Source organism: Quercus lobata, chromosome 5 (assembly GCF_001633185.2).
Source record: "Quercus lobata isolate SW786 chromosome 5, ValleyOak3.0 Primary Assembly, whole genome shotgun sequence".
Classification (NCBI taxonomy): Eukaryota; Viridiplantae; Streptophyta; class Magnoliopsida; order Fagales; family Fagaceae; genus Quercus; species Quercus lobata.
In genome coordinates, this window is record NC_044908.1 from 17,267,479 (window position 1) to 17,294,238 (window position 26,760).

The 26,760-nt window shown below is 33.2% G+C and overlaps 2 protein-coding genes and 1 long non-coding RNA gene across 4 annotated transcripts; all 3 read left to right on the forward strand.

Annotated features, from left to right (window-relative positions):
• The first annotated feature begins 230 nt into the window (after positions 1–230).
• On the forward strand, positions 231–9,259 carry LOC115990086 (piRNA biogenesis protein EXD1-like). The gene is made up of 9 exons (XM_031113950.1): positions 231–264; positions 1,515–1,622; positions 2,958–3,133; positions 3,679–3,810; positions 3,896–3,946; positions 5,155–5,251; positions 6,110–6,156; positions 6,766–7,045; positions 9,126–9,259. Exons 2-9 carry the CDS (start codon positions 1,571–1,573, stop codon positions 9,257–9,259), a joined length of 969 nt encoding a protein of 322 aa, XP_030969810.1. The 5' UTR covers positions 231–264; positions 1,515–1,570.
• Positions 9,260–9,336: 77 nt separating this feature from the next.
• Positions 9,337–9,791, forward strand: LOC115992935. Its single transcript, XR_004092726.1, has 2 exons — positions 9,337–9,388; positions 9,543–9,791. It is a non-coding gene; the product is annotated as an uncharacterized LOC115992935 (long non-coding RNA).
• A 9,283-nt stretch (positions 9,792–19,074) lies between these two features.
• Positions 19,075–21,543, forward strand: LOC115992679 (transcription factor bHLH87-like). 2 transcript variants are annotated; one of them, XM_031116906.1, is made up of 3 exons: positions 19,075–19,106; positions 19,743–19,919; positions 20,119–21,543. In XM_031116906.1, the coding sequence occupies exon 3, from the start codon at positions 20,128–20,130 to the stop codon at positions 21,526–21,528; it is 1,401 nt and encodes a 466-aa protein (XP_030972766.1). In that variant the 5' UTR covers positions 19,075–19,106; positions 19,743–19,919; positions 20,119–20,127; the 3' UTR covers positions 21,529–21,543. The 2 variants fall into 2 exon arrangements, with proteins under 2 accessions (XP_030972766.1, XP_030972765.1); XM_031116905.1 differs by lacking the exon at positions 19,075–19,106 and adding an exon at positions 19,123–19,471.
• Positions 21,544–26,760: the final 5,217 nt, after the last annotated feature.

Genomic DNA, 26,760 nt, shown 5'->3' on the forward strand with positions numbered 1-26,760 from the left:
CTCACTACTCTCGACAAAAAAATAATAAAAACAAAAACAAAAACCTCTTCTTCTCCATATTAGTTCACACCTACAATTAAACTTTCTCAAATCTTTCTATTCCCTCTTTGCCTTTTTACCTTCCCCACTACTGTCTGCATCACTATTACACTTCCTTCATCTTTTTTCTTTTCTTATAATTTGATTCTTCTTCTTTCCTTTTTATTTTGTATAAATTTGATATCATTTCTCACATTCAATCCATATTTTTCCCACACAAAAATTGTGAGTACTCTCTCTCTCTCTCTACTTTTTTTGGGTGAATTTTTGTTCTTTCTTATAACTCTAATTAAGGTTGATAGTTTTATTTATTTATTTATTAATATGTGTTTTGGTATTGTGTTTTTAAAATTTTTCATCAAAAAGTCTTTTCTCTCTCTACTCTCTCTCCCTTTTATGACTATGGATTTTTTTATATATATGTAAGATAAAAATTCTACTCTAACCTAATTTAAGTGTATATGTGTGTGAAGTTCCCTCTTAGAGACTTGAACCCCCATACCCCATAAACACTAATTATAATTTTGGAGTGACCATTGCGCCAAGGGTGCGCGATGGTGACTATGGATTTTAATATGCCTACCAATTGTTTGAATAATAAATTATGATAAAGTCTATCTTTTACTCCTTTGGCTTTATTTTAATTTTGGTCAAGATAACATTGTAATTTTATGATGAGTTTTGATTATCATGATAATCTCTTTATTTGTTAAGAGATGAGAAATTTGAATAATAAATTTGAAACTTATCAAGTTTAGTTGTATAGTAAGCAAATATAACACACTACAACATAAGTTAGAATGATATGATTCACCTTAATATATATATATATATATATATATATATTAATCTAACTCATAGAATAGAATAATATATTTGTAGAGATAAATGAAATAAAAAATACTTGTAGAAATCTTTTTAAAAAATTGACAATACTTAATGTGTTACTTTCTATATATTACATCCCATTATAATATATATATATATATATATATTCCCATGTGTCATATGAATTTGCGGCTAGTATATAATAAAAGCGGATTTAATTATATCATATGAACAAAAAAAAAAATCATACAAGAATTAAGAAACTAAGTAAATTCAATCATAATTTGACCCCAATCTTACTAGATAGAGTACAAATAACACATGAGAGAACCAGCATGGAGCCCAAAAAAAATAAAATTTCAATACAAAACATAGAGCCCAACTAAACTAAACTAAATGCATGAACCATACTCACACTAGTCTTGTTGTCTCAAGACTCCCACATAATGTCTATGAATCCAATAGCTATCATTACACAAAGGAAAATAATCATCATAATGTACGAAAGTTTAATGCGGTATATATGCTCTGACCTGTCAGTCAAGCTTTACTATTTGTGATCTCCTGCATTAACATGTGCATGCATGTTTCTTATAAAGCTCAATAATGTTTTTGTAAAAATGGCTCATTTCTTGCGTTTCATTCAGGAAAAATAAACACTTGGCAAATCTGAGAGTTGGGTTTTGGACTTTGGTGGTCACACATGGCTTTTGCTTCACCCTACCAGACATACATACCTTTGCCTTCTGACTCAGGTATTACATATACTTGAGCTTTATGTTTGGTTTCCAACAGATGTGAAAAGATATGATTTTTCTTTTTTGGGTGCTTTGCTTTCTGAGATTTGATCATTGGCAGCTTAGGAATGTGGGTTTGGTTTCTAAATGTGGACATTTTCTATATATATATATATATATATTTTGTACATTTTTTTCAGTGTTATTGTGATGATTTCCTGTTTGTTTTTAAGCTCGGCTTAGTTCACTATATTTTTTTTAGTACGTTGTTTTGGGAGTGTTGGTTTCTGGGTTTTGATTATTAGTAGGTTCTAAATGAGGGTGTTGCATGTAATTTTGGGGCTATTTTCAAATATTTTAAAGCTTATTGCTTTGTGGATTTTGATTATTAGCAACTTTTGGGTGTTAATTTGACTTATAATTTTGGGGGTTTTCCTCTTTTTTTGGGTCGACCTTGGGCTGGTATTACTTTTAATTGTGTGTTGTATATTGCTGCTATTGATGTTGCTATGTGGGTGTATTCATCTTTTCTTTTTCATACTTACGTAGTTATGTTAGTATATCCAATTTTTTTTTTGTTTTGCTCGTAACTGGTGTTCTTTTTTGGTTCTTTTTAAAAAAAAAAAATTAATGTGTGATATGGATTTTACAAGAACTAAAACTTGTTTTCAGCTTGAATGTTTCCCATTTTTCAATTTGTGAGAAAGTAGGGAAAATAATTTCAGTATCAATTAGAAACTGTGTAATGTCCAAAATTCTTCCTCTTGGTTGTGGAAAAATAAGGAAAGCAAAAGAAAAAAAATGAAGGAAATTTTAAATCCTTTATTACTTTGGTTCCCTTGAAATATGAAAAGAGAGGGAAAGAAATAAAGGAATTTAACTCAAGTACTCTTCAAAGGTTACTTATCAAAAAGGGGGAATCTAGTGCAAATGCAGAGTTCTTGGCTGTCCTGAGTTCTTCATTTTATCTGAGATAAAGTAGTGGGAAATATGTATTTATTTATTTAGTCTCTCTTTCTTTTATTTCTCTTGGTAAAAATACAGAGGTAAATATTTATATTCTATTTATTTTTTCCCTGAGAAAAGAGGATATTTTTATTAATTTTATTATTTAACTGAAATTTATCTTATATTATATTTTCTCTTGAATATTACTTCGAATGAAACTGTGTTTATGCATATTTGGGACAGTTGCTACATCAGTGAAATCAAAGATACTTCTCAATAAGATCAGACAGTATCTTCTATTCTATAACCTGTTATATTCCCTTTGGTTGTTCTCTTTCTTGAAGGTAGAGGTTAGCTGATGGTCTTCTCATTGCTGCATGATTGTTTGTTACTGTATTTCTATAGGTGGCGAAGATGATGGCCATGAGGCACATTTGTCACTGGTTCCAATTCACATAGTAACTCATGCTTCCCAACTTCCAATTGAGTTTCTTTCTCCTTCTCCCGAAAAGCAATTGGTTGTTGGATTTGATTGTGAGGGTGTTGACCTGTGCCGTTATGGAACTCTTTGCATCATGCAGGTGATTTTTTTTGCTTAACTAACTTAATCTCTTGTCGATTATGTACACAAATAAATTGTTAAAACACGAGTTCATTCTATATATTATCTAGGTTCATAGGCCATTTCATATCATGATTTGTATAAATATACACATGCATGCATGTTCTAGTACAATGAACATGTATTTGCCTAGAAGCCCAAAAAAAGGGTGGTAATGTTAAGTGGCTAAATAAATCAACTAATTTGAATGTAAATCTATACTGTTTCAACTATTAAGCAAGAGTGAGTTTATATTTTGTAGCAAATGGTTAATGGTGGTAACCTGTTGTAGATTACTACCTTATGAATATATCTTGGGAGAATTATTTTGCAAACTAATTAGTTAAGCCTGGGAGAAAAAGTTCCCGTAAAAGGTTGTTAGCCATTTTCTTTGTAAAAACCATATGAGTTCTTACGTTATCAATAAATTTTCTCATCAATTTCATATTTTGTTATCTTTCTTTGTTAATCATGAGGGATATAAATTTATTGATTGACACCTGACCATAGTGTTATCCGGGGCAGCTTGCATTTTCAGATGCCATATATTTGGTCGATGCCATTCAGGGAGGAGAGAAGCTAATGAAAGCCTGTAAGCGAGCTCTTGAATCTAACTTCATCACAAAAGTCATTCATGACTGCAAGCGAGATAGTGAGGTCTGATTAATTACTTTTTGATGGCTTTTGTGGAACATGCCATTACATGTTAAGCTCAACCTTGATTATGATTCTTATTTTGTAGGCATTGTACTTTCAGTATGGAATCAAGTTGCATAATGTGGTAGATACACAGGTGGGTTCAATTATTACCCTCACGCTTTTGGGGAAAATTGTTTCATATATTTCTTCTATACCCTAATTAACTGCTTTCCTAGAAACGTGGGAACCTTGGGAACTATTTAGTTATGGTCAATCCACCCAGTCTGGCCTGGCTGTTGAAACAGAGAAGACTGCATTGGCAACTCATCATGACTTAAGCATATTTTTTTCTTTTTCTTTCCTTAAAAAAAGGTGAAAACAGAAAAAGTTGAGGAAGAATCTCCCTTTTTATTTGTTTTCTATTGGTGAGTTTCTATATTTTCTTTTCATTTTTAAGGGGAGAAATTGGGGTGGTTGCAGTGATGAGGCAGCTGGGGTTCAAAAATCTGAAAAGGTGAAGACATAGGGTAGGTTGTTAGGCTTGACATAAATGGGCCAATGGGTACTTATCTATGAATAATACATTAACATTGATCATCCTGCTTATGTCTGCCCTTTGGATCTTTTATGCTAATGTCTGAAGGGCTTGTTGCTATTAGACAACTCAATTCAGAGAGCCCTTTTAGCAATAATATTCAATACTGCTGCACTTGAATGCAAATGAGCTTATAAATCAAAAGCTTGTGATTTAATGTAATTATTCTTGGGTGGCTGTGATGAGCATCAAGAATGAGTTCTAACTTGACTTCTATCTTGAACTTTTGTCTTGTGTCCATGAGAGGGCATTTTCTGTTCCCCACATCTTTACCATCAGCCATTGAGTAATGTGAGAGTACAATCTAATTTAAGTTTGCAATCCATCATTAAACCCTTTATTATTTTTTCATACAACTTATGGAGTTCACACCTTTAATACTTTGTCAAAGGGCTACATTGGCTGCCTTACATTATTGAAAGGACAGAATTTCCTTCAAACCCACTGTGGAAATTATGTGAGCATTCATGTGCGATTTTAGTCAAATGACCTCTAATGGCCCATTTGATAATTGCGTGACTTCTTTGTATGACATGATGAGTCATCTAAACCAAATATATGTGAATGGTCATTTGAACTACCACGAGATATCCTTCAACCCACTTCAAAGGAAAACTTTGTCTGTATTGAAAATTTGATACTGCGCTGGTGTTGCTTCCAATTGTTTCATTTAAAGTATATAGTCCTGATTGGGTGCACTTACATCATGAGTGCTTGATGGGAGAAATTGCTCTTGTTCCGATGTCTATACATCCATGTCCATACAGATTGCATATTACCTAATAGAGGAACAACAGGGGCGGACAAGAGCGCCAGATGACTACATTTCTTTTGTTGGACTCCTTGCTGATCCACGCTATTGTGGTATAATGTTCTTACAGAATTTTTCATTTCTTTTAGTGTTCTCTTTTGTCTTCTCTCTCTCTCTCTCTCTAATTGAGGAAAATTCATTATTGGTCTGACAACATTATTGATCAATGCTATCTTTTCTGCATTATTATTTGATTTTAAGCTCAAATTATGTTTTAACTTTCTAATGCTCCTATTCTGTTATTTTTATGCTAACTTACCAGTTCATAATGTGTTGTACATCATAGTTATTGCACTTTTTAGTTTCTATTGTATTGAATATTATTTTGCTTTTGAAGACGATGCAGTAAGGATTTTTTTCCAGATTCTAACCTGACCAGCTTAGATGAAATTATGTATATTGAGAAACAGGAACTAATTTTTGACTGCCAGCCTTTTTACCACCTAGACAGAAATCACTTTTTCTTGCTATATCTTGTATGATGCACACTGACACAGGCAGGCAACAGACACATATTCCATTTCGACCACCACTAAATGAATTTATTTTTGAAGTCTGCAACCATGTAACTTGAATCAGCATATATTTTGTCACTTGCATAACTAAGAGAACTATGTAATGTGCATATCTATGGAGGAATCTAGAGTATGCTGGTTTTGTCTTGATTTCCTAATCTTATGTCTAATAAATAACCCCTTATGGGATGCAATTGGATTGTGAGGTGCAATTTATGAATTTATGATTTGAACCTTTTCCATGCTTTACTAGTTATTCATAGATGTTATTATTGTGACATTATTTTGATCTGCAAATATCTCCAAAATCTGAAGTGGAGAGTTTCTTTCTTCTCAGATTTTTTTGGGTCCTGTTTGTGTTCATTGATTGTCTTACTTACGGGCATGTAAATGTAGGTATATCATATACTGAGAAGAAAGAGGTTCGTGTCCGTCTAAAGCAGGTCAGTTGCAGCATAGTTTCATTAGTTTGGTGTAATAATGGTATATACTCAATCATTGAATTGTTGGGGAGGAATGCTAGTTTTGATCCACTATGTTTTTTTATTATCTTTAATGGTAACTTTTCGTTTAGCAAAAATAAAATTATGATATTGTTCTCCACTAAAGGTGAAGAGCCACTCAGCTCATGCATGTATTTTCCCTCTGCTTTGCATGTTTTGGCACACTTTTGTCCCTATTCGATCCTCAAATCAACACCCAAAGGTCAGTGGAAATTCATCAATGCATATGAGATCTTTTCTGTTACTCTAATTGTGCGTATTACTTCTTTAGAAATGATGGCTGGGCCGTTGATCTCTTCATATCCGAAAAAATTCTTTGATAGATTCCTGAAATCCCTTTGCAACATTATATGCATAACATTGTCTGCTGTATTGCTTAACCTGTCTGTCATTTAAAGCCAGACACAACTGCACAAAGAATTAGTTTATTTTAGTACATACATTAATAAATAATTATTTTATTTATATTTATTTTTGTTAGACAGAAGCCTCTGTAACCTTAGTTTGTTAGGTTTGGAGACTTATATCTATCTTAACTTTCATATCCAGGATCCAAAATTTTGGACACAGAGACCCCTATCTGAATCAATGGTCCGCACAGCTACTGATGATGTCCGCTTCCTCCTCTATATCTTCTACAAGATGATGGAAAAGTTGAATGAAAGATCTTTATGGCAACTTGCTGTTCGTGGTGCACTTTATTGCCGGTGTTTTTGCTACACTGATAATGAATATGCAGATTGGCCTTCAATTCCCACTATTCCAGGTTTTTTTTTTTTTTTTTTACCTGTTACTCTGGGGTCATCATTTATTGTAGAACATAGAGAATGTATACTCATATTTCTTTATTGGAAGTTAGGATATCAGCCTCTTAGAGGCAATTTATTTTTCCTCAGAAATACATGATTTTAAGATTTTAAATTCCTTTAAGATGGATTTAAAAGCTCTTTGTGCTGCAGTAAAATCATTTTGAATATTGAGTGAGGGTTTTTCCTAAATATTTAGTACCTCAAAATTTATTGCTATTCTTGATATGTAAGATTAAAACCAAGATACTCTGCATAGGAACACATTTAATATGTTGATGTTTAAGTTGGCTACAGTTTTAACTGGATGTTCCTTTGGACAGTACGTTGTAAGTTCACTGCATCCTTAAAGTTAAATACATGGGAAATTAAGGAAGCAAGTAGAGAAGAGTTTTAAGTTAACATACCATACAGTAAGCTAGGAATGAGAGAAGGTGAGAAAAGTGCTCATTCAGGTCCTAGGGAGCAGTGGAGGAACTATTGATTGTTTACATTAGATATGTAAGAAAATGATTGCAATTGGCTATTGAGTGTTTTGGAAGCAAGGTTATATTGGTGACCATGTCTAATGATTCTGAAAAGGATTATACGGCTCAATAAGAGTTTCCTGGAATGGAAGAAAAGGTCTAGAGTTAAGGTGCAGAATAAACTGGAAGAGAGTGAGTAGGTCACTAGGCAAAATTTTCTGTAAATAACAAGGAAGTCAACTGTGTATTCAAGGCATTGTCTATGGAGGCTATCTTTAGACTTGTGGAAATATATAATAATGATGGAATATTTGTCTGATGCCTATTGAATTGTTCTACTCTCTCAGATGGTTGTTATAGTATATAACCAGGCATGATCATTCATGAATGCATTGATGACATGAATGAATGTATAGGGGTATATCGGTTAGTGCAAAAACAAGTAGTGGAGAGAAATGGGTCCAAGTCAAATCCAGTCTGGACAAAATATTAACATGAGCCATAATTATTTTGCACAGGTTAAGGATGGATCAATAATATATACAGGCATAAGATACTATCATACTATGTCATACATAGTTTACAGATTATTTGATGTCCATTAATGAGGCTAGATTAGGAAAATGCTAATTGTATTCAGGAATGGTGCTTTTGAATTCAACAGGATCAAATATAAGTTGGACGTTGGACCAAGATTGATCATATGCAAGGCAATTCTAGATACAAAATCATACAGGTAAAGATTTTAGTGAGGAAATACTTAAGTGATCCCACCTCATTATCTTGGCATCAGTTATAGACTAGGATGGATGTACATGAGGATTAATCGCTTTAAGAGGAGAGCTGAATATTCATTTAAAAATGAATATACTTGTATTGATAAGCCTATAAGGCTTGCAGTTTGAGAGTTTCCATAAGGTGTGCGTCAAGAAGCAGACCTCAACAGCTTCATTTCCAAGTCTTTCCTGTCTCAGCTAAATTCGAACTTCAATTTGTAATGTTTGAATCATACAATTGTTCAATCTTATAGATATCCTAGTAGTGTATAAATGTCCATTGGTTGCGTCTTTGGTCTGGCTGGTCAGTCAGACTGAAACTTGGGTGTGCTGAGCAAATGCTGCTATTGTCTGGGCTGAGCTCAAGGTGATACAAAATCCTGGAATATTCCTGATGGAGAAAGTAAACTTAATTTCAAGAGCATGTTGAGATGGTTTAAGCAAGACAAAATATTGAAGATTTGCTCTCTAGAGTACACTATCATCTGTATACAATTCAGATGGTTTCATATTCATGGAATACAATTGATAACAGTTTATAGATTTCTTTGTAGTCTAGATTTTGGGTACCGTATATGTGGCTTAGATGGAAGTTCCAGAGAGAAGCTATTTTCTGCACCACTTGAGACAGAGTGGTGATAGAATATGGGTGAAAACATCAATGTTTTTCGAAGAAAGAATTAAAACACAATAGAAAATAACGTTGTTCCGCCTCAGGGGACTCCTGTCTTTCATACTTGTGCTGCCCCCCCCCCCCCCCCCAACTCTCTCTCACTTTCTTTTTTTGATAATTGTTATGACTATTTTGAAGTTAGACACATTTCTCATGCACCAACACATACTATTATTTGTCTTGTTAGATTACATCACTGTGGAAGAGTCTGCTCCTGAACAAGAGATTTTGTCAGTGCTTAACATTCCTCCTGGAAAAATGGGACTTGTAATTGGTAGAAAAGGAGCTTCCATCTTGTCAATCAAAAACTCTTGCAAGTAAGTCCCTCATTCTGTATGTGTTGGTGGGGGAGGTTGTTGTTTGTTTGTGTATACTGGTTTATTGATTTGGCATGCATATTATTGCAGTGCTGAAATTCTTATTGGAGGTGAGAAGGGACCACCTGACAAGGTCAGTTCACAATCTTCGTTCAACAAGTTCACATTTATGACTTCTTACTTTTTAATTACTTGCTACAATATTTATGGAGCTTTATTATTCATGAAAAATCACCTCCTGCCCTCCATATACTTTAATTGTCGCCAATTCATGGATCTTCTTGTAGGTGTTCATTATTGGACCAGTTAAGCAGGTGAGGAAGGCAGAAGCCATATTAAGGGGTAGGATGTAAGAAAACATTCATCAAGCCTTTTATTTAATAATTTTTGACAGAATTATGAACATGAATCTGCATAGTTCTTATATACCAACTCAATACAATCACCAAAAGATGTCTTGGTGTAGTATTGTTGATACACAAATTGCACTTGCTCCTATTTAACATGATTGTTATAAGCCAGCCATGATTGGAAAACATTGAACGAATTTGTGACTTTGAGAAGTATCACCAACATCCACAAGATTTTCTATATTTTTTATACTTGTGCAAGTCATTACTGCATTAAGCTTATTGCTTTGTCCGCATTCTCAATCATGCATGGATATGACTAGCTTTCTCGCCGAGCCAACTCCAAGTTCTTTATGAGTTTAATAGAACAGCTAGTCATTTTGTTATGACATTTGGCAAGCTTTTGCTTGAAGAGGAAAAGGTCAAAAGATAATAAGCACACTCTACAACACTACGAAGTCAGAGTTATCAAAATCTATAAAAAATAAAATATCGGGAGGGCAAGCCTCATACAAAGTAAAATCAGCCATTTGGGAATACACTCTTTTAGCTAAGGCATTAGTTCCCTTATGTGCTTCTCTGAAGTTGTGTTTGTTTTGAAGCTATGTAAAGCTTGGCTGATATTCCTGTAATATGATACAATACTTCGGATCAGCAAATTAGGTGAGTGTTCATTATTAAGAAGCATAACAAGTTCTTTAGCATCCAATTCCACCAAAAAATGGGTGATTCCTAAATCTCTAGAAAGTTCAAGACCATCCCTTAAGAAGTATATGTTTATAGACTGGAAAATTATAATCCACATCTATCAACCCACCTAAACTTGGGTAAAAGAAGAAAGCATTTGAAGATTTTTTTTTACTTATTTTTTTTTTGCTGAATGAATTTTTTTTTTTTACTTGATAAGAATCGGGATAACTTGAACATAACCCAATCATTAAATGAATGAAAATCTGCTCAATTATTTTGATATAGTTAAAAGGAACAAGTATAGGATACCTTTTTTGACCCATAAGCCAAAATCCCATCAGATTGCATAACAAAGTTGGATATGAGCCCAATTTTTACCAAATTTTGTCCGGACTTAAAACTTTATAAATGTTATCATGTGGGCCTAGCGTGTGCTGCACATGGGGGTCAGCATCAATATCCAGCCTGCTTGAGAATTCTAGGATTATACTAGTTAGTTCTAAAAAAATAAATGAAGAAAATGATGGTTGATTTCCAAAGAGATAAGGACCCCCCATCCCATGGGCCTTTGGCCCCATATGGCTTGTTGAGCAAAAGACCATTGAGAATGTGACAATTGAGAAACTTCAGTACGTAGATTTATACGCATGAAATTGAAAACCCAGTTACCACATAGTGGAATTGTGGAAGAGATGGTCTTCATCGACCACGACAAGTTGTCCGGTCGCCGTAATTCCTCCGCCTCTTCTTTGATTGTGGTGGTGGTCAGTTGTCACAGTTCACATCCCTCTCTTATCTCTTCTATGCCCGACATGCCGTTTGACATTTCTACTAGCTAGGAGCTGCACAGCCATTGAAAAAAAATTCTCAAGAGCAATGCCAGTAGATCTAGATGGTAATGTGCCATGTTTTGGTAGGCATTTCCCGACAATTGGGCCATACTGATTTTTAATGTGCTTCCTTGGGTATATAATATTTTTGTCCACGGACCATTATTTTGTGTTGCCTTAATGTTCTTCTTATGATGAAGATGATAGAAGTATAAAGAAATATCACTCAGCTTGTTTCCTATTTTTGTTTTGTTTTTAATAAAATAAAGGGGCTTGCAGGTGAGGGACCACCTAGACACTAATGACGCTTTCCACTACTCAAATTCACAATTCTTGATTTCGCAAGTGTAATAACTCACAAAAACTTTGTACTATTAGGCCACCGTCCAATAGGGTAATATCACTGACAATAACAATATATTTTCCTGTAATGATGATCTCAACCTATAATAATGTGTAAGAAAAAATAAAACCTATAATAATGTGTAAAATGTGATTAAAAAAAAATTGATTTAAGTGTGTTAATAACTTATCATAATAATATATTCTTTGTCAATGGACTTTAGTTGAAATTGTATTTCTTTTAATAATAGCAAGGTGAAAATTTTGACAATGAATCAAAACAAAATATTCTCCATAACTTCGATAATGAGGTTTAGCTGAATCTCATAATAATAACTTGAAAAACGTGAGAGTGATTTATTTATTATTTATTAATTTATTTTGGCAAGGACTCTAATGAGTTTATTAGAATGAGCTTTGCCACGAGTCCATCTAAAATTCAAGTTTGCTGTCTGGTCTGACGTATTGTAAACAATATTAATACACAGAATTGTTGTAGATAATATCTAATCTTGTTATATATATATATATATATATATATATATATATTTAAATACTTTGTCATTTTTATGTGAAGGTAGCTCAATCTTAGTTATACTTTTCATTTGATACTTGTAAAACCGAAAATACAACTTATAGTTAAAATCACTCTATTTTTTTTTCTATTTTCCTTTTTAATAATTTGATAACTGTGAGAAGATTCAAATTCTGGATGTTTCCATTGAAAACTTCAAGTGCTACCAATAAAAATCTAATCTTTTTTTTTTTTTTTTTTTCTAAGAATCAAAATCTCATCTTTTTACATAAAAGAGAGCCAATAAATATAATCCTATTAAAAATTTAAAACTCTTTAAAAAATTTTAAGAAATCATATAGATGCATGACGATATTTATTGAGCTATTAATGTTAACTATTTCCCAAATGAATAAAATAAAAATATTAGCTATTTCCAAGTTTCCAACAAATCTTAGATTTCGTGTCAAAAATTTGAAAATCTTATCATATATTCATATTATAAATTTTCTTGCTCACACTATCTTGGTGAAAAATAATACCTCTACACATTTAAAATGTCAATGATCCATTATAATAATACCACCATTAAATTCAAAAAAAAAAAAAAATTACTAAGAAAAGAAGGCACAATCTTTTATATATTTTTTTAAAAAGGGTGAAAAGAAAAATAATGTAATACACATCTACATCATAAAAATGAGAATGAAGATTTGCTTGGATGGAGATAATGTTAAAATTGAATGGAGATTTGTTTGGAGATGTTGTTGTTGTGATAGAAATGAATGAGAGAAGAGGGATGGTCCCAAAAATCCCAATTGGCAAGGTGTTTGGGATTTTCCCAAGTGGGAGAGTGCTATCCCATCAGGGGTGCTGCCAATGACAGAAGACCACGTGTGAATGGGAGCCTGTAGTTCACGTGTTAGCCCAGCCCAGCCCAGCCCAGCCGTAATAATAGAATTTTAGAAGGAGAAAAAATTGGACTAAGCCGTGGGCCCTTTATGTTTCTTTAGCTTGGGCTTCGCTCGGCGGGGACCATTATTAGCCGAGCCGATAAGAATTTACGTAAAGCTGATATAAGAACTAAAGCCAGAAATAACGCGGGAGGGAACAGAAGGCATTAATTGCAATTTTGACATTCTCTACCGAGGGAGAGAGAGACTTCTCAATTCACATGTATCCTTCAGGAAGGTTTGACGTTTGTGTTTTAGGTAAAGAAAAATTTGGATGGAAAAAAGGAGGAGAAAGTGCATAAAAAATGGATTTTTTTTATTTTTTTATTTTTTTAAGATTTGACTTATTTTCAGTACTTTTTAAATTGTAATTTCTTTTTGTTTTAATGATAAATTGTTATATCATCTACTAACTAAATAAAAAGTGGAGACTGCTAAAATTCACTGTCACTTTTTATTGTATATTTAAAATAAAAGGAAATGTCAAGTTGAAAAAATATTAGAAATAAACCAAATCATTTTTTAAAATTATTTTTCCCTCCTTTATTTTTAAAATTTACTTTTTTCCAAATTTCTCTATTTTAAATAAAAAAATCTAAAAAATTGATAGATTCTTTTTTTGGTAGAAAATAGCTATTTAGATTGATTTAAAAAAAAATGATTTATCCTAATATATTCTAAAGAACTCCCCTCGAGCTAGAATAGAACCCAACACCTCCTCCCCTCAACTCCTAAGCTCATCCTGCTCCTGCCTAACAAGCGGGTGGTAAAAAAAAAAATTGTTAAACCGATTTAAATGGTGATTCTACATTATAGAATGGTTGGCAGAATTAGTAATTCAAAAATAATTTTAACTCGTTGCATTGGCAAGATATATAATTTATGAAAGACCAGATAAAGATGGTAGTAAAAACACAATAAGAAAGATAAAAAAAATTAAAAAAAATAAAAAGATTAATAGTTACTAATAATATATATATGAGATGGGTTCAAGTTACACCTGGTGTAACTTCATAATAGTTACACTTTTTTTAAACCGTTGATTTCAAAAAGATCTAATGGTTAAAAATGCATCGTTAAATGTTTATTACTTTTGACATCCATACCTAATTAATTGCATCTTTTTTCTCTCTCTCTCTCCTTATTTATTCCTTTCCAAATTCCACCTCATTAAACGGGCATGCCACTACTTCTTCTTCTTCTTTTTCCTTTCTTTTTCAAAAGAAACAATGATTAATTTTATTGCAAAAAAAAAAAAAAAAAACTAAGGAATTGTGCTGTAAACAATCTTGAGAGACTTTGTTGCTGTTACCTCTATGTTTCTATAATCCTCTCCACTGAAATTATACTTCAGCAGTTCAATTTCCTTTCCCAGAAATGATGTCGTATTTGCGTTTGAAAACAATGACCCCTCATTCATAGACGCTAGTGGATTCATTAAAAAAAAAAAAAAAAAAACCAGATTTTAAGTTTTAAATACTAGCTTTCAAAAGAATAAAGAAGTTGGAAAAAAAGTTTTATTCTTTTAAACTTTGAAGTTTGAAACAGTAAAAGTTTTCATGTTTGTATTGTTGCCTCAGACACAAGCTTTCAACATGGGGCTTCAACCCTTAATTTTTTCACAGCACACAAATATTATGTATTTTATGTTCTCTTATTATGAATCACGTCCTTAGTATATTATTATTGATGGCAGTTTCAACTCACTGATTTGCAACTTAAGAACGTTAAGAATAAGACTATGAGAAAGCAAATCTGCAACTTAATACGGTAAGAATAGGCACTTGTGCAAGGTTAGGGAGGAATTAATTAGGAGAGAGAAACAAAGTAAAAAAAGGATTTAATATAATATTCTCTCAAATTAATTTAGTGGGCTGATGTGATTTTTAACCATTAGATCTTTTTGAAATCTATGATCCAAAAAAAAGTGTAATTTTTGTAGAGTTACACCAGGTGTAAGTTGAACCTATATATATATATATATATATACCAATAATCTTTGGGTTAATTTATATGTTCGTTTCCATTAGTAAATTGCAGTGGGACACGTCAAGAGGTATCTAATACCTTTACCTACTATATGACAATTAAAATGATCATCATGTGTTGTTTTAGTTTAATGACTTAGTTAACGAATCCTATGACATGTTTAAATAACATATATGGATAGTATTTTAAATCACCACATAATAAATTGAAAGAAATTATTCCAAATTAATTTAGAGACAAATCTTGTGTGAGAAAGACTGGAATATTTTGGAAGCCTATATGATGCTACTCTTGAGTCTTAAAGGTTTAATGTGGCTACTTGCAATCTTTATAATAAGACATGTGAATGTTCGACAACCAAAATGATTTGTGAATGAAATTACTATGGTTTATGTTTATTACTTCACATGTAATTTTCAGTTTAGAATTACAAGAAGATCATGAAACTATTACTTATGATCTTGAACATCGGCTATTATTATTACTAGTCGCTAACCCGTGCAATACACGGAAGAGTCAAACAAAAGTTATAAATTTTCACTTATAAAAGTTACGACTTAAGAGGAAAAAAAAATAATACTAAGACCAAAAGTGAAACTCTAACACCAATAATGTTGTATGGTCTCAACCTTCAGATGAATAAAATGACATTGTTACGGAGTGAAGACAAATAAATGTATCAAATATTGAGTAAAGATTGCTTTAGTCATCTGGCTTAAATAGTAAAACTATTTAAAAAAAAAAATCATTTGGACACTTTTAAGCCAATAAACAAAACAAACCCTCATCACGCACACAAACGTGAGAAATTTGGAAAGAATAGATGTTGAAATATATGAATGTAAAAAAGAAGAAGAGGTACCAATTGAAAGGAAAAAAAGAGTATTAATCGAGTAAAAATGCAAATTGATCAAATATATGAAAAAAAAAAATAAAGGGCGAGGCATTAAATTCCAACAGAAGATGGGCTACTAATAACATATTTCATAATTTAAAAATAAATTCAAATCTATAAAGATGTATTTCATGCCTCTTAGCCGACCTTTTCTTTACATACCAACAATAAAAAAATAAAAATAAAACAAAGTTATAAATCAAAGTATACAATTATTTTATGTGTTAGTTTTTTTTATTATAAATTATTATAGTTTCTTGATTACACCTAGCATCATTGTATATGAACGCTAAAATACAAATATATTCGTAACAGATTAATGGTGAAATATGTCTGGTATTCCATAGCAAAAGTGATTCTCATAGGATTTGAAATCATGAAAAACAAATAAACTTACAAAAAATATTCAAAAGATTTTCTTTCCAGGAAAAATAAAACTACAGCTCCCCAATCTTTAATCTCTCTCTCTCTATATATTAGTATTATATATATACCTACCAGTCCTTCATTGAGGCATTCTCTTAAAAAAAATCATAAACATTGCTAATCAATGCAATAAACTCCAGTATGCAAGAGAGCGTGGAAAACCGATTATAAAAAAAAATTCTGCCCAGACGCCTTTGATAATTCATTCCCAAAAAAAACAAAAGGGTAGAAAATTTTATTTACCTTCAGCCTTGCAATAAGGTTGCTCTCTAAGAAGCTTCAACATTGTAAATTGCCAAGCAACGATGGCTAGCATGAAAACCACCTTCTCCTTCTTTTGCAAACTGAGTTTATTTCACTTGAAGCTATGTGGTCCAATTCTAGTGTTGTCAACTCCACTGTGGGTTGCTTTACCGTAGGATTATAAGTCAAATAAAAAGATGCTGTATTAGGTTTAGGGTTTGTGCCGGCAACTCCACTGTGGGTTGCTTTATCGTAGGATTATAAGTCAAATAAAAAGATGCTGTATTAGGTTTAGGGTTTGTGCCGTGGAGGAATAATTCAAATTTATTATTTTATAGAGTCCAAAATGAAGAAGGAAATACATTAAAGTAAAAAACCTAAAATAAAAAAGAAAAATAAAATAGTGATGACGTGGAAAATTGTGGGAGCTTAAGAGGCTTCGGTTTTATATATATATATAGATTATTATTTCGGTATTGTTTCAATTAACAAGATGGAATTTCTTATGAAATTATGTTAAGAAAATGGGGGACAAAACAGAAGAAGAAAGATTGAAATAGTACTATATCTTTTCTTTTGGCTAACCATAGGAGTATTGTTAAGTGTCTAACTTAGTCTATTCATGATTGGTAAAATATTTCATAGTTAAATAGTGAACATGTATTCAAATTCCCTTGGTAATGAAAAATAAAAATAAAAATCCATTACTATTTTGACATGATAGTAAAGAGTCATTATTTTAGAACTGACATTTTAAGTATATGCTACTATAAAGATAGTGAGGGGAGGAACAAAAGATGACACTATATATGACTTCGACATAAAAGTTTTAGTAATGGAAAAGCATTAAGTCAATCGAAACCTTAGAACTTTGGAGGGTTCACATTGATTACCTTTAGGTACATGTATTAGTAATACTAGGCTATGTTCAATGTGAGCTCATAATTGACATCTTTATTCAAACTACAAACGAGTAGGGCCAAATTTGGTGACACATAGTTCATCATTAAGTCAGCTTACAAAACTCTTGAACATGTTGTCCCTATAACTTCCAGTTTGCGTGGCATAAATTGGTTTTATTTATTCTCTCTCAAATTTTTATGTCATTGTGTGATATATCAATAGGGTTTCAAATTTGGTAAGAAAGAAACAAAAAGTGGTGTCAAATCAAGGGACTAATGCTTATTCTCTCTTATAAATGATGGGTTCCATCTTTCATAAATAGTGGATCCCTCTCGTCATAAATTTAATTAATAAAACCTGTTATCATAGGAAAGGAGTGAAAACCAATCTCGAAAAAATTGAATAGAGTGAAAATAAATCTTGAAAAACTGAATAATTACTTGTCAATTCAATACTGCAAAGGAATATGACTGGTTAGGTATTTTTTTAGTCTTTAAATTCTCTCACCCTTTCTCTTGGGTTTTCCTTAATTTTTTTTCAGGAAATCCAAGTTTTACTTATTTGTATGTTGATCTGCAGAGAAGTGAAGAAATACATGAAAGTTGACAATTAGAGATGTTATAAGCAAATACTATGGGAACCCATTCACCGAGCTGTAATCATGGAGCGCATGTGGGTAGGTTTCAGAACCCAGCTGATACCTTTCTGTTTCTCTCTCTTTTGATAAAAATAAAGTGAAAAATCAAGGTTTTGAAGAGACAAATTTCTGTTAACATTTTGCAAGTTGCTTCTGCTATTGCCTACCTCTGCTTGCCTGGCAATATCTTTTATGCTCTAAACGTCCCAGTCCCACTGCCAGTTTTTTTTTTGTTCAAAATGGTAATCCTAAGATTCATACCCACATATCTTTTTTCAGGTTTTTCATGTACTATAGTGTTTGTGAAATGTACTTCTTTCACTATTTACATCAACAAAGGTACAAATTTAATCTACCTAGGTATAATGTTGCTGAAGGAAACATAAGCATTTATTTTGTCCAATTATTACATGTTCATGTGGAACTCACAAGCTAAAATTGACAGGTGATTATTGTCCGTGCTTGTTAAGAGTTTAATTGTCTGTAACCATTACACCTCGTGTATCATGAAGCTAATGATTTGACATCGTTCTATTGCACGGATGAAAGGTACACATAAAAACAAGTAAATCCCCCTATTAAGGGTAACCTTTTGTCACAGACCTATAACTAGTAAAACAAAAAATGTCTAACTTTACATCCCATCATAATGCATTTGTTTTTGTTTTTGTTTTTGTTTGTTTTAAAGTGAAGTCTAATAATAAGATTTGAACTCATAAAATTGTCTACATACATACCGTCACAAACCACAAATAGTTCAATAGGACAAATTTTGCAATAAAGCTTTAGACTTTTGTTTCCATCCTATGGACGGTTATAAAAATGACAGATTGCTCAAAGTTATGAGTAATTGAAATCTTTTAAGAAAAAGAGTGGTACCAGGTACATCTTCTCACCAAAATAAAAAGTACTGTAGTAGAAAGTGAAGCAGTAAAGGTTATGATTAAAACTATGATTAAAGGAAATCCTTTTAAGAAGAAAGTGGTACTGTTAAAGATGCCTTTATTTTCATTCTCACTGCAGTTTTATTGAAACTTTACAGTGCGCATGGAATAGCATAACATAAGCAACAAAAGGAGGTCAGACTTTCCCCACTTAAAGAAATACATAAATCCACATAGTATGTATTAAACAATTAAACTAGTTAAGATTTAAAATGCTTCTCTGAAATCTCATGCTCCCCATCTGCAAAAATATATTATACTCTCACACCCCACCAAACTGACTAAAAAGCCTTATCTTTTTCAAACCCCATTATACTTCATTCAACTATTAACAGTATATTTTATTAGGCTTCTCCCTTTCTCATATCATACATGCTCAAGTACTCTTACCAATATTTGTTGCATTATAAACTTGAACCATTTGTTCTTCCCATCTATATAAGCATACCTTTCAACAAACAAAACACTGTATCAATTTTGGCTCTCCATGGCAGCTCAAGGTAAAAAAAAAAAAAAACCTTCTTTGTTATCTTTCTTTTGCGTATTTAATTTGGAATGCAATTTAAATCAAAGAAAGCCAACTTTCTGTTATATACTTGTTCTGTCCTCTCTCTTTCTTGGGATGCTTTTATTTTCATGTTTACTAGCTAGTGTGAATTCTTGAAGCGGTTTCTTTTGAGTTTCTTTGGGGTTGTCTTCATTATAATAGTGGACAAAATTTGTTTGCTCAAACTGACGTTTGCATTGGTTTTTCCGTTTCTATGATCACAGTTTTCATGATATAGGATTTAAGAGGTTGGTTGGCCAGTACCAGATTGGGCACAAGTTGCTATAAAGCTGAGGCTAATTTGATCATTTTCCTTCTCTTATTGGCATAAAAAGACTCAAACAAGTGACTTGACTTGTTCTTGGGTATTCCTCTTTAGAAGGCAGCTAATCCTGGAATTGGTAAGTCCTATGTACAACACTTATTCTTTTTTTGTTCATATAAATGCATTTCTTTTGCAAAGATATTTGGCATATATTACTATGACATATCTCCCATGAATCTGATGGTTTATTTGATTTATCTCATATTCATGTCCTCCTCTCTTTCTTGATGATATTTCTTTGACTGAGTTACCTACTTTGTCATATTGAATATTAGTAATTATCAATGGATGGTTTGGGTTGGGATGGCTTACAAGGCACAAACACACCATCCTTGTGGAGTAATCACCATCATGGTCTTGAAGAAAGCTTGGTTCTGTCCAACTCAAATTCCAGCTTGTTCAATCCAATTCAGGTGCTCCAACACGCTCAAACATCTCATAATTATACAAATTCTGAAAGAGTGAGTGACATGATTCAGCCACCAGCTGTCCTATTGGATTCAATGAGAGCTGAGTCAAACATGAACAACTTATCCCACCAGCAAGAAGCTATGATGTTACGTGGAGAAACAATGGTTGCAAAATTAGGAGCTGGGACAAGTTTAACATCTGATCAATTATATCCTTCTTCTTTGATCAATAGGCCTTACAGCATGAACCCACCGAGATGTGTCATGGGGGGTTTTAGGTTGCCACTCCAATCACAAGTCATTAACGGCTTACAAAAGGGCCAGGCTCAAGCAACAACATGCTCACTTGAGTCATTGGATTGCTTGCTCTCAGCTACCAATAGCAATACAGACACATCGGCCGAAGATGATGGGATTTCCATGTTATTCTCTGACTGCAGAAACTTATGGAGCTTTGGTTCTGGCAGTGCAGCTTCATCAGGTGAGTCCGAGAATAATGCCCCTAATAATGCAAGAAACAATGACATGCAACACTGCCCTGTAAATGAGATTGATGAGACTGTGTCTCAAAATTCCTCGGATCTCTATGTCAATCATGGAAAAAAAGTTCAAGAATGCAAGCCTGTTTCTACAAAGAAAAGCAATGATCAAACTGAGCTCAAGGCAGCTGTTCCAAACTATCATTGTTTTGATCTTCTTCAAAATGATCATTCTGATAATTCAGAAGGTGGTTTTAAACTCATCTCTGAGAATCCACCAAAATCCAAAAAACCCAGATCAGAGAAGCAACCAAGCTCATCCAACATCAACTTTCAACAGTCAACTTCATCAGTATCATCTTCCATTGAAGAACCTGATCCAGAGGCCATTGCACAAATGAAGGAAATGATTTATAGGGCTGCAGCTTTTAGGCCAGTGAACTTGGGTTTGGAGGTGATGGAAAAGCCAAAGAGGAAGAATGTTAAAATATCCACAGATCCACAAACTGTGGCTGCAAGGCAAAGGAGGGAGAGAATCAGTGAGAGAATTAGGGTTTTGCAGAGGCTGGTTCCTGGTGGAAGCAAGATGGACACTGCGTCAATGCTTGATGAGGCTGCAAACTACCTCAAGTTTCTCAGGTCACAAGTCAAAACACTAGAAATTCTTGGCCACAAACTTGACACAATGAATTATTGTCCTCCTGCAGACTTTGCCTTTTCTTTTAACCCTTCTTTTCCCATGCAAACCCATCTACCACTCCAAAACCCTAACCATATCCACCATTCACAGAGTTGAAAACAGTGACCAACCCCCCCCAAAAAAAAAAAAAAAAAAAAAAATTCCATTGTACTATCAAGTCCCTTAAGCTGCATTAAGATACTTTAACCAAAGATCCCCTAATCATATTCAACATCATTTCAGTACCAATCATTAACATCCCAAATCCCATTTTCTAGCCCCAAAAAAAAAAAGTTTGAAAAATCTATTGTGGCCCGGCCCATATCAGAATTTTCATTATTATATGTCTATGTGGTCTACTATGTTCTAAACTCTTTAACTGATGAGAATGGCTTTTTCCTAATTATCACCATCATGAGACCCACCGCCCAACAGCAAGCAGAGTTTTTTGGCTTCACTGTATGTTACCCTTTATTAGTTTTGCTTTTGCTGCTTCTACCATCATTGTGTTTTGTTCAATGAAGGAAGATGATTATAGTGGAAGTGGTAGTAAGGGGTGGAATTTGCTAAGCTATTCGTGAACCTTTTCTGTACAAAAAGGCTTAGCAATTATAACACTTATGATTAAGATGAATGCCAAGAAAGTGATTGGCACTTTGTTATATTGTTGTTAAATGTAATCTATGTAGTTAAAGCTCACTTTCTTAGTTATCTTTATGGCTTTTTTAATGTAATTTGTTTAGCTAACCAAAGCAAGGGACATTCTCTAAGACTTGTGAGCCCCAGTCAGTGGTCCTGTCTCCTTGATTCAACCCAAAGCGTGCCCTTGGAAATCACTCCAACCTCATTGCTTAGCACGTGTTTATGCTTCTTTTTTGGCAGGCTGCATAAAACCATTTGAAAATTACAATAAATCATAAGGGTTATGCAGCTAATGATATTATTCATGATGAAATTGATAATTAGGGTATGATGATGTGGGTTAGTTTTCTGGTTTTCATAATGGGTTCTGCTAGATATAGCTTGACTTTCTCCAGTGAGAACCATGATACAAATGACAAGTCTCACCGCCTATTTTATGCTTCTTTTTTGGCATGTGGGGCGGGCTTCCAATTGGCATAACTTTTGTATATTGGGTTTAATTAATTATTTATTTATTTTGAAAATGGGATTATTTAAAAGTATTATACATACTAAAAAATAGTGTTAAAAAATTATACTTAAAAAAAAAAGTAATACTAAATGTTCCCTTATAATCCTTCTCTTCATCTAAAACCATTTCTTCTCCTTGTATTTTATGATATATAGGTAATGTTAATTGCGCACTTAGTGTATTAAATCTACACAGCTCAGTAGGTTTCAGTTAGCTCAACTGAAAAAAATTTTAATGGTTATATAAAAAATCTGGGATTTAATTTCCATCTACACCAAAAACTGATTAACTTTAAATTATATTTTAAGTGAATATTTTCGGTAGGTATAAAACACACCATGTGCGCTAGTTTTTTTCCCTTTTGTTACATTGTTTATTATGACCATCAAAAACAGAAATAGTGATGTGGGACTATGATTTGATATGTGGGTCTTGTTTGCCTTTGCCTCTAAAGGGTTGGAAAGGTTGGCTTCAAAATGATCAAATAGGTTATTTTGGTTGGGATTGTTTTCTAAATTTAGGCTTTCTGTTTTGAAAAAAAGCCAGATCTCTGGCTTGGCTTTTCTTCTTACACTTCTAAAGTCAACAATAGGTCACATGATAACCAATTTGCGTGTGTGTAAGAATGTCTTACAACTTCATATTTTGTAGGTTTTCACAAGTGGGAGAGTTTTGACTCTGTTTTCAGGCTGTGATGTATAGCTGTTGTTTGCCGAGGACAGCTACAGTTTCTAACTTTCTCATAAGCTGACTACTGCTACAGGTGTCATATCTTGATTAGTTAGAAATAGCTGCTACAGGTCCCTTGTGATCTTCAATCCTTTTTTCATTTTTTTTTTTTTTTTTTAAATTTTCTTCATTGTTTAAGGCCCAGTATAGTGGTCTTCTTAAAATTGCAGGCCCATTGCACTTATGTTGGGGTTTTCAGTGGGTTGGGCTCATCCATATATCTGTTTCACCAATAACCTGATATTGGTTGAAAGTAAGTGATAATAACCATTAATCCATTATTTTTTTAGTAATTTTGCGGTAATTTACTACTTGAGGTCAGGTGTCACAAATGATAGGAAAGGATTGGCTGCAATGAGTTCTTGCTAAATGCTATTATTCATTAGCAATAATCACTTCTTACATTAGTAGTTTGTAAAAAAAATTGCAAAAAATTTGTTTATAATTTTAGTATTTTTCTTATTCATTTATATTGAGATTCACCAAATACCGTCGGTAACTTCTTTTTCAATAGTGGAAAGTTTTCTCAACAGTCCAAGAGAGAGGAATGTGGGAGGGAATTAGACTCACAATTACACTGGTAGGTTGTAGTCCCCATGGATTGTCAAACTAAGAATCTCCAAAGCTGTTATTCATGGTATTCTTGGTTTTATTTTGGGCCGAACCATAGAACCATCCTTTCAAACAAATCCTGCACTTATGATGATTAAAATCCTATATTTATGAAATGTAATGAAATATCAGCAAACCGTCAAATTCATTGACTTGTCAAATATTAGTGTTTGGATGTCCAATTTCACTTCTTCATATAGAAATAAAAGCACTTCACTTGGAGTGAACAATGGGGTCATTAGGCTTCTCGATCAGCTGAAGAGACAGAAGGTGTCCTTTTATATTGAGATCTTGGTTCCTTGAATACTAGGAGAGCTTGATCATGATCCTCTCTATTTCAAATGAAGAATCCAACTCAATTTAATTAGGGTCAAATTTAGTTTCCATAGATTTGAGAATGTATATAGTGTTATCCCATTTATTGCACCAAATAAGGATGTTGCCACATTTTGTATGAAAAAATATGGGCTAGCTCTGACGGTAGTACGAATATACATGTGATGTCCCTATAAGGCATGAGAAAGCTCAAGATGCTAATCCCTATTGGTATGTTTGGGTGGGGGTGAAATGATAGAGGGGGAGAGAAAGTAGGAAAGAAAATGGGAGAGGAGGGCGTTTGGTTTTTTTTTTTTTTTTTTTTTTTGGAGAAGGGGGGGTGGGGGGAGTGGGGGAATAGGGATGGTGGAGTTTTCTCGCTGGGCTCACAATTTAAGAGAAATTTTTCTCTCCAATTTGGAGAAAAAACTAGAAAGAAAAGTGGAGAGGGAGTTGGTTTGATGTGAAATTACCCATCTACCCTCCCATTCATTTCTTAATATTGCTTCTTTTTTTTTTTTTTTTGGAAATCTTACTGGCTTACTGCTGCTGCCTCTTTCTTCTTTATTTTTTTTCTTCATGTTTTGCCTCTTTCTTCTTTATTGTAAAGTTGATTAAAATGTTTTTTTTTCCCCATTAAATAGGATTTAATCCCTTTCAAGCCTTATGCGTCCATCAACATAAAGAAGTGGGAGTTCTTAAGCCATCACCACTCTTGTGACAAATACACATAATAGAAAATCATTTCTTTTTAGGTGTCTAGATACAGACATACATACATATGTATAGACATACATACGTATAGACATACATATATACATACACACACACACACACACACACACACACATATATATATAAGCAATAAAAGTAAAACGGAATGGGGATGTTGCAAAAAAATAAAAAGGATTGCAAGAAATGTAAAGGGGGATAGGGATGTTACAAGAAAGTAAAAGAGATTACAAGAAATGTAAAGGGGGATGGGGATGTTGCAAGAAAATAAAAGGGATGACAAATAATGTAAAGGCAAATATATAAAGTCCTAGATGCCTAGGTGGTATGGGATCCCCTAAGGGTACTTCCCGTTCATGAACTAGGATGATGGTCCAATACCCATCTAGGATGAACAATACAAATATAATATCCAACATTAATATTAAAAGCATTAAAAGAAAGGGGTTAGAAACAAACACAATATATGCAAGAACTTAGTCAAATAAAACAACTATTTACACAACAAAGTAAAGGAAAGATATATATATATATATATATATATATATATATATATATATATATGAAAAGATGATTACAATATACAAAAGGGGTGGGATGGGTTTAGTTATTAATGAACTAAACCCACCCCTAAATCCTTACCCACAAAAGGTTATAAGAACAGAGAAATGATGGAGTTTTTGGTGTGGGGTTTCCTAGAGAGAAAGAGAGAGATTTTTTTTTTTTTTTTAAATTTTTTATTAGGGTTTTTCTCTTGATTTTTTCCTTTCTTTTTCTGACTTCTCGCTTTTTTTTTTTTCTTTTTTTTTTTCTCACTTTTTCTCTATTCTTTCCTCACAAAAATTTTGCATCCAACCTTACACTAATTTCTACATGATTTTTCAAAAAAAAAGGGGGGTATTTATAGGGAAAGTGAGGGAAAGGAGAGGCCAGCATTGGTGTACCCTGGTTTAACGTTCTAAGTTTAATAATAATAAAAAAGTATGGTCATATATATTTGAGACTCCCACGTGACCCACCTACCCCTTTTACTTCCCCACCACACAATTTCATCTCATATCTCACTCTTTTGGCCGGTCAACATAGGATCCTCCACTTTTTATTTTTCATTCAACACTCATCTCTATCACTCCCTCACACTCTCCCACGGTACCCACTCCACACCACCATCTCCACCATCATCTTTCTGACAAGCACCAGAAAAACTTCTTGGGAACCTTTGCATCTTCACATCTTTTATTTGAGGTAAACATTTCTAAGCTTTTTGATGGGTTTATATGCTTTTGCTAGAGGCTTTCTATTCTAAGCTTTGATAATGATACTCATGTGATTTGAAAGCTCAGATTTGTGTGAAAACACAAGAGCTTGTTTAGATCCCAAAATAAAAATTACGGCTAAATTGCTTTTACTCTTATTTAATCAAAGTGCGGAACAAGAGTAAATGTGCGCAATGAACCGATACTACTCTAGTGCATAAACATGAACAAAAAACAATAAAAGTAAAGCACAAGAGTAAGGGAAGAGAGATACAAATACAAGATAACACCAAGACATGTTATTGAAGAGAAAACCGAAGAACTCGGCGAAAAACCTCCCCGTGACCCTCCAAGTCGAAATCGTTCCACTAGAGAATAAAGTTGGAGTACATGAATAACAAAAGAGCCTCCAAGCCTAGTCTACCTAATATATTTGAGCCCTCCAAACTCCTGCTACCAACGGATTTCTCGAAGTCATGTCTTCTCTAGCTTTCTGGATCCCATAATACACCTGATTGCATCCGTCAAGCTTTACTAGCTTCTTTTGGCAAA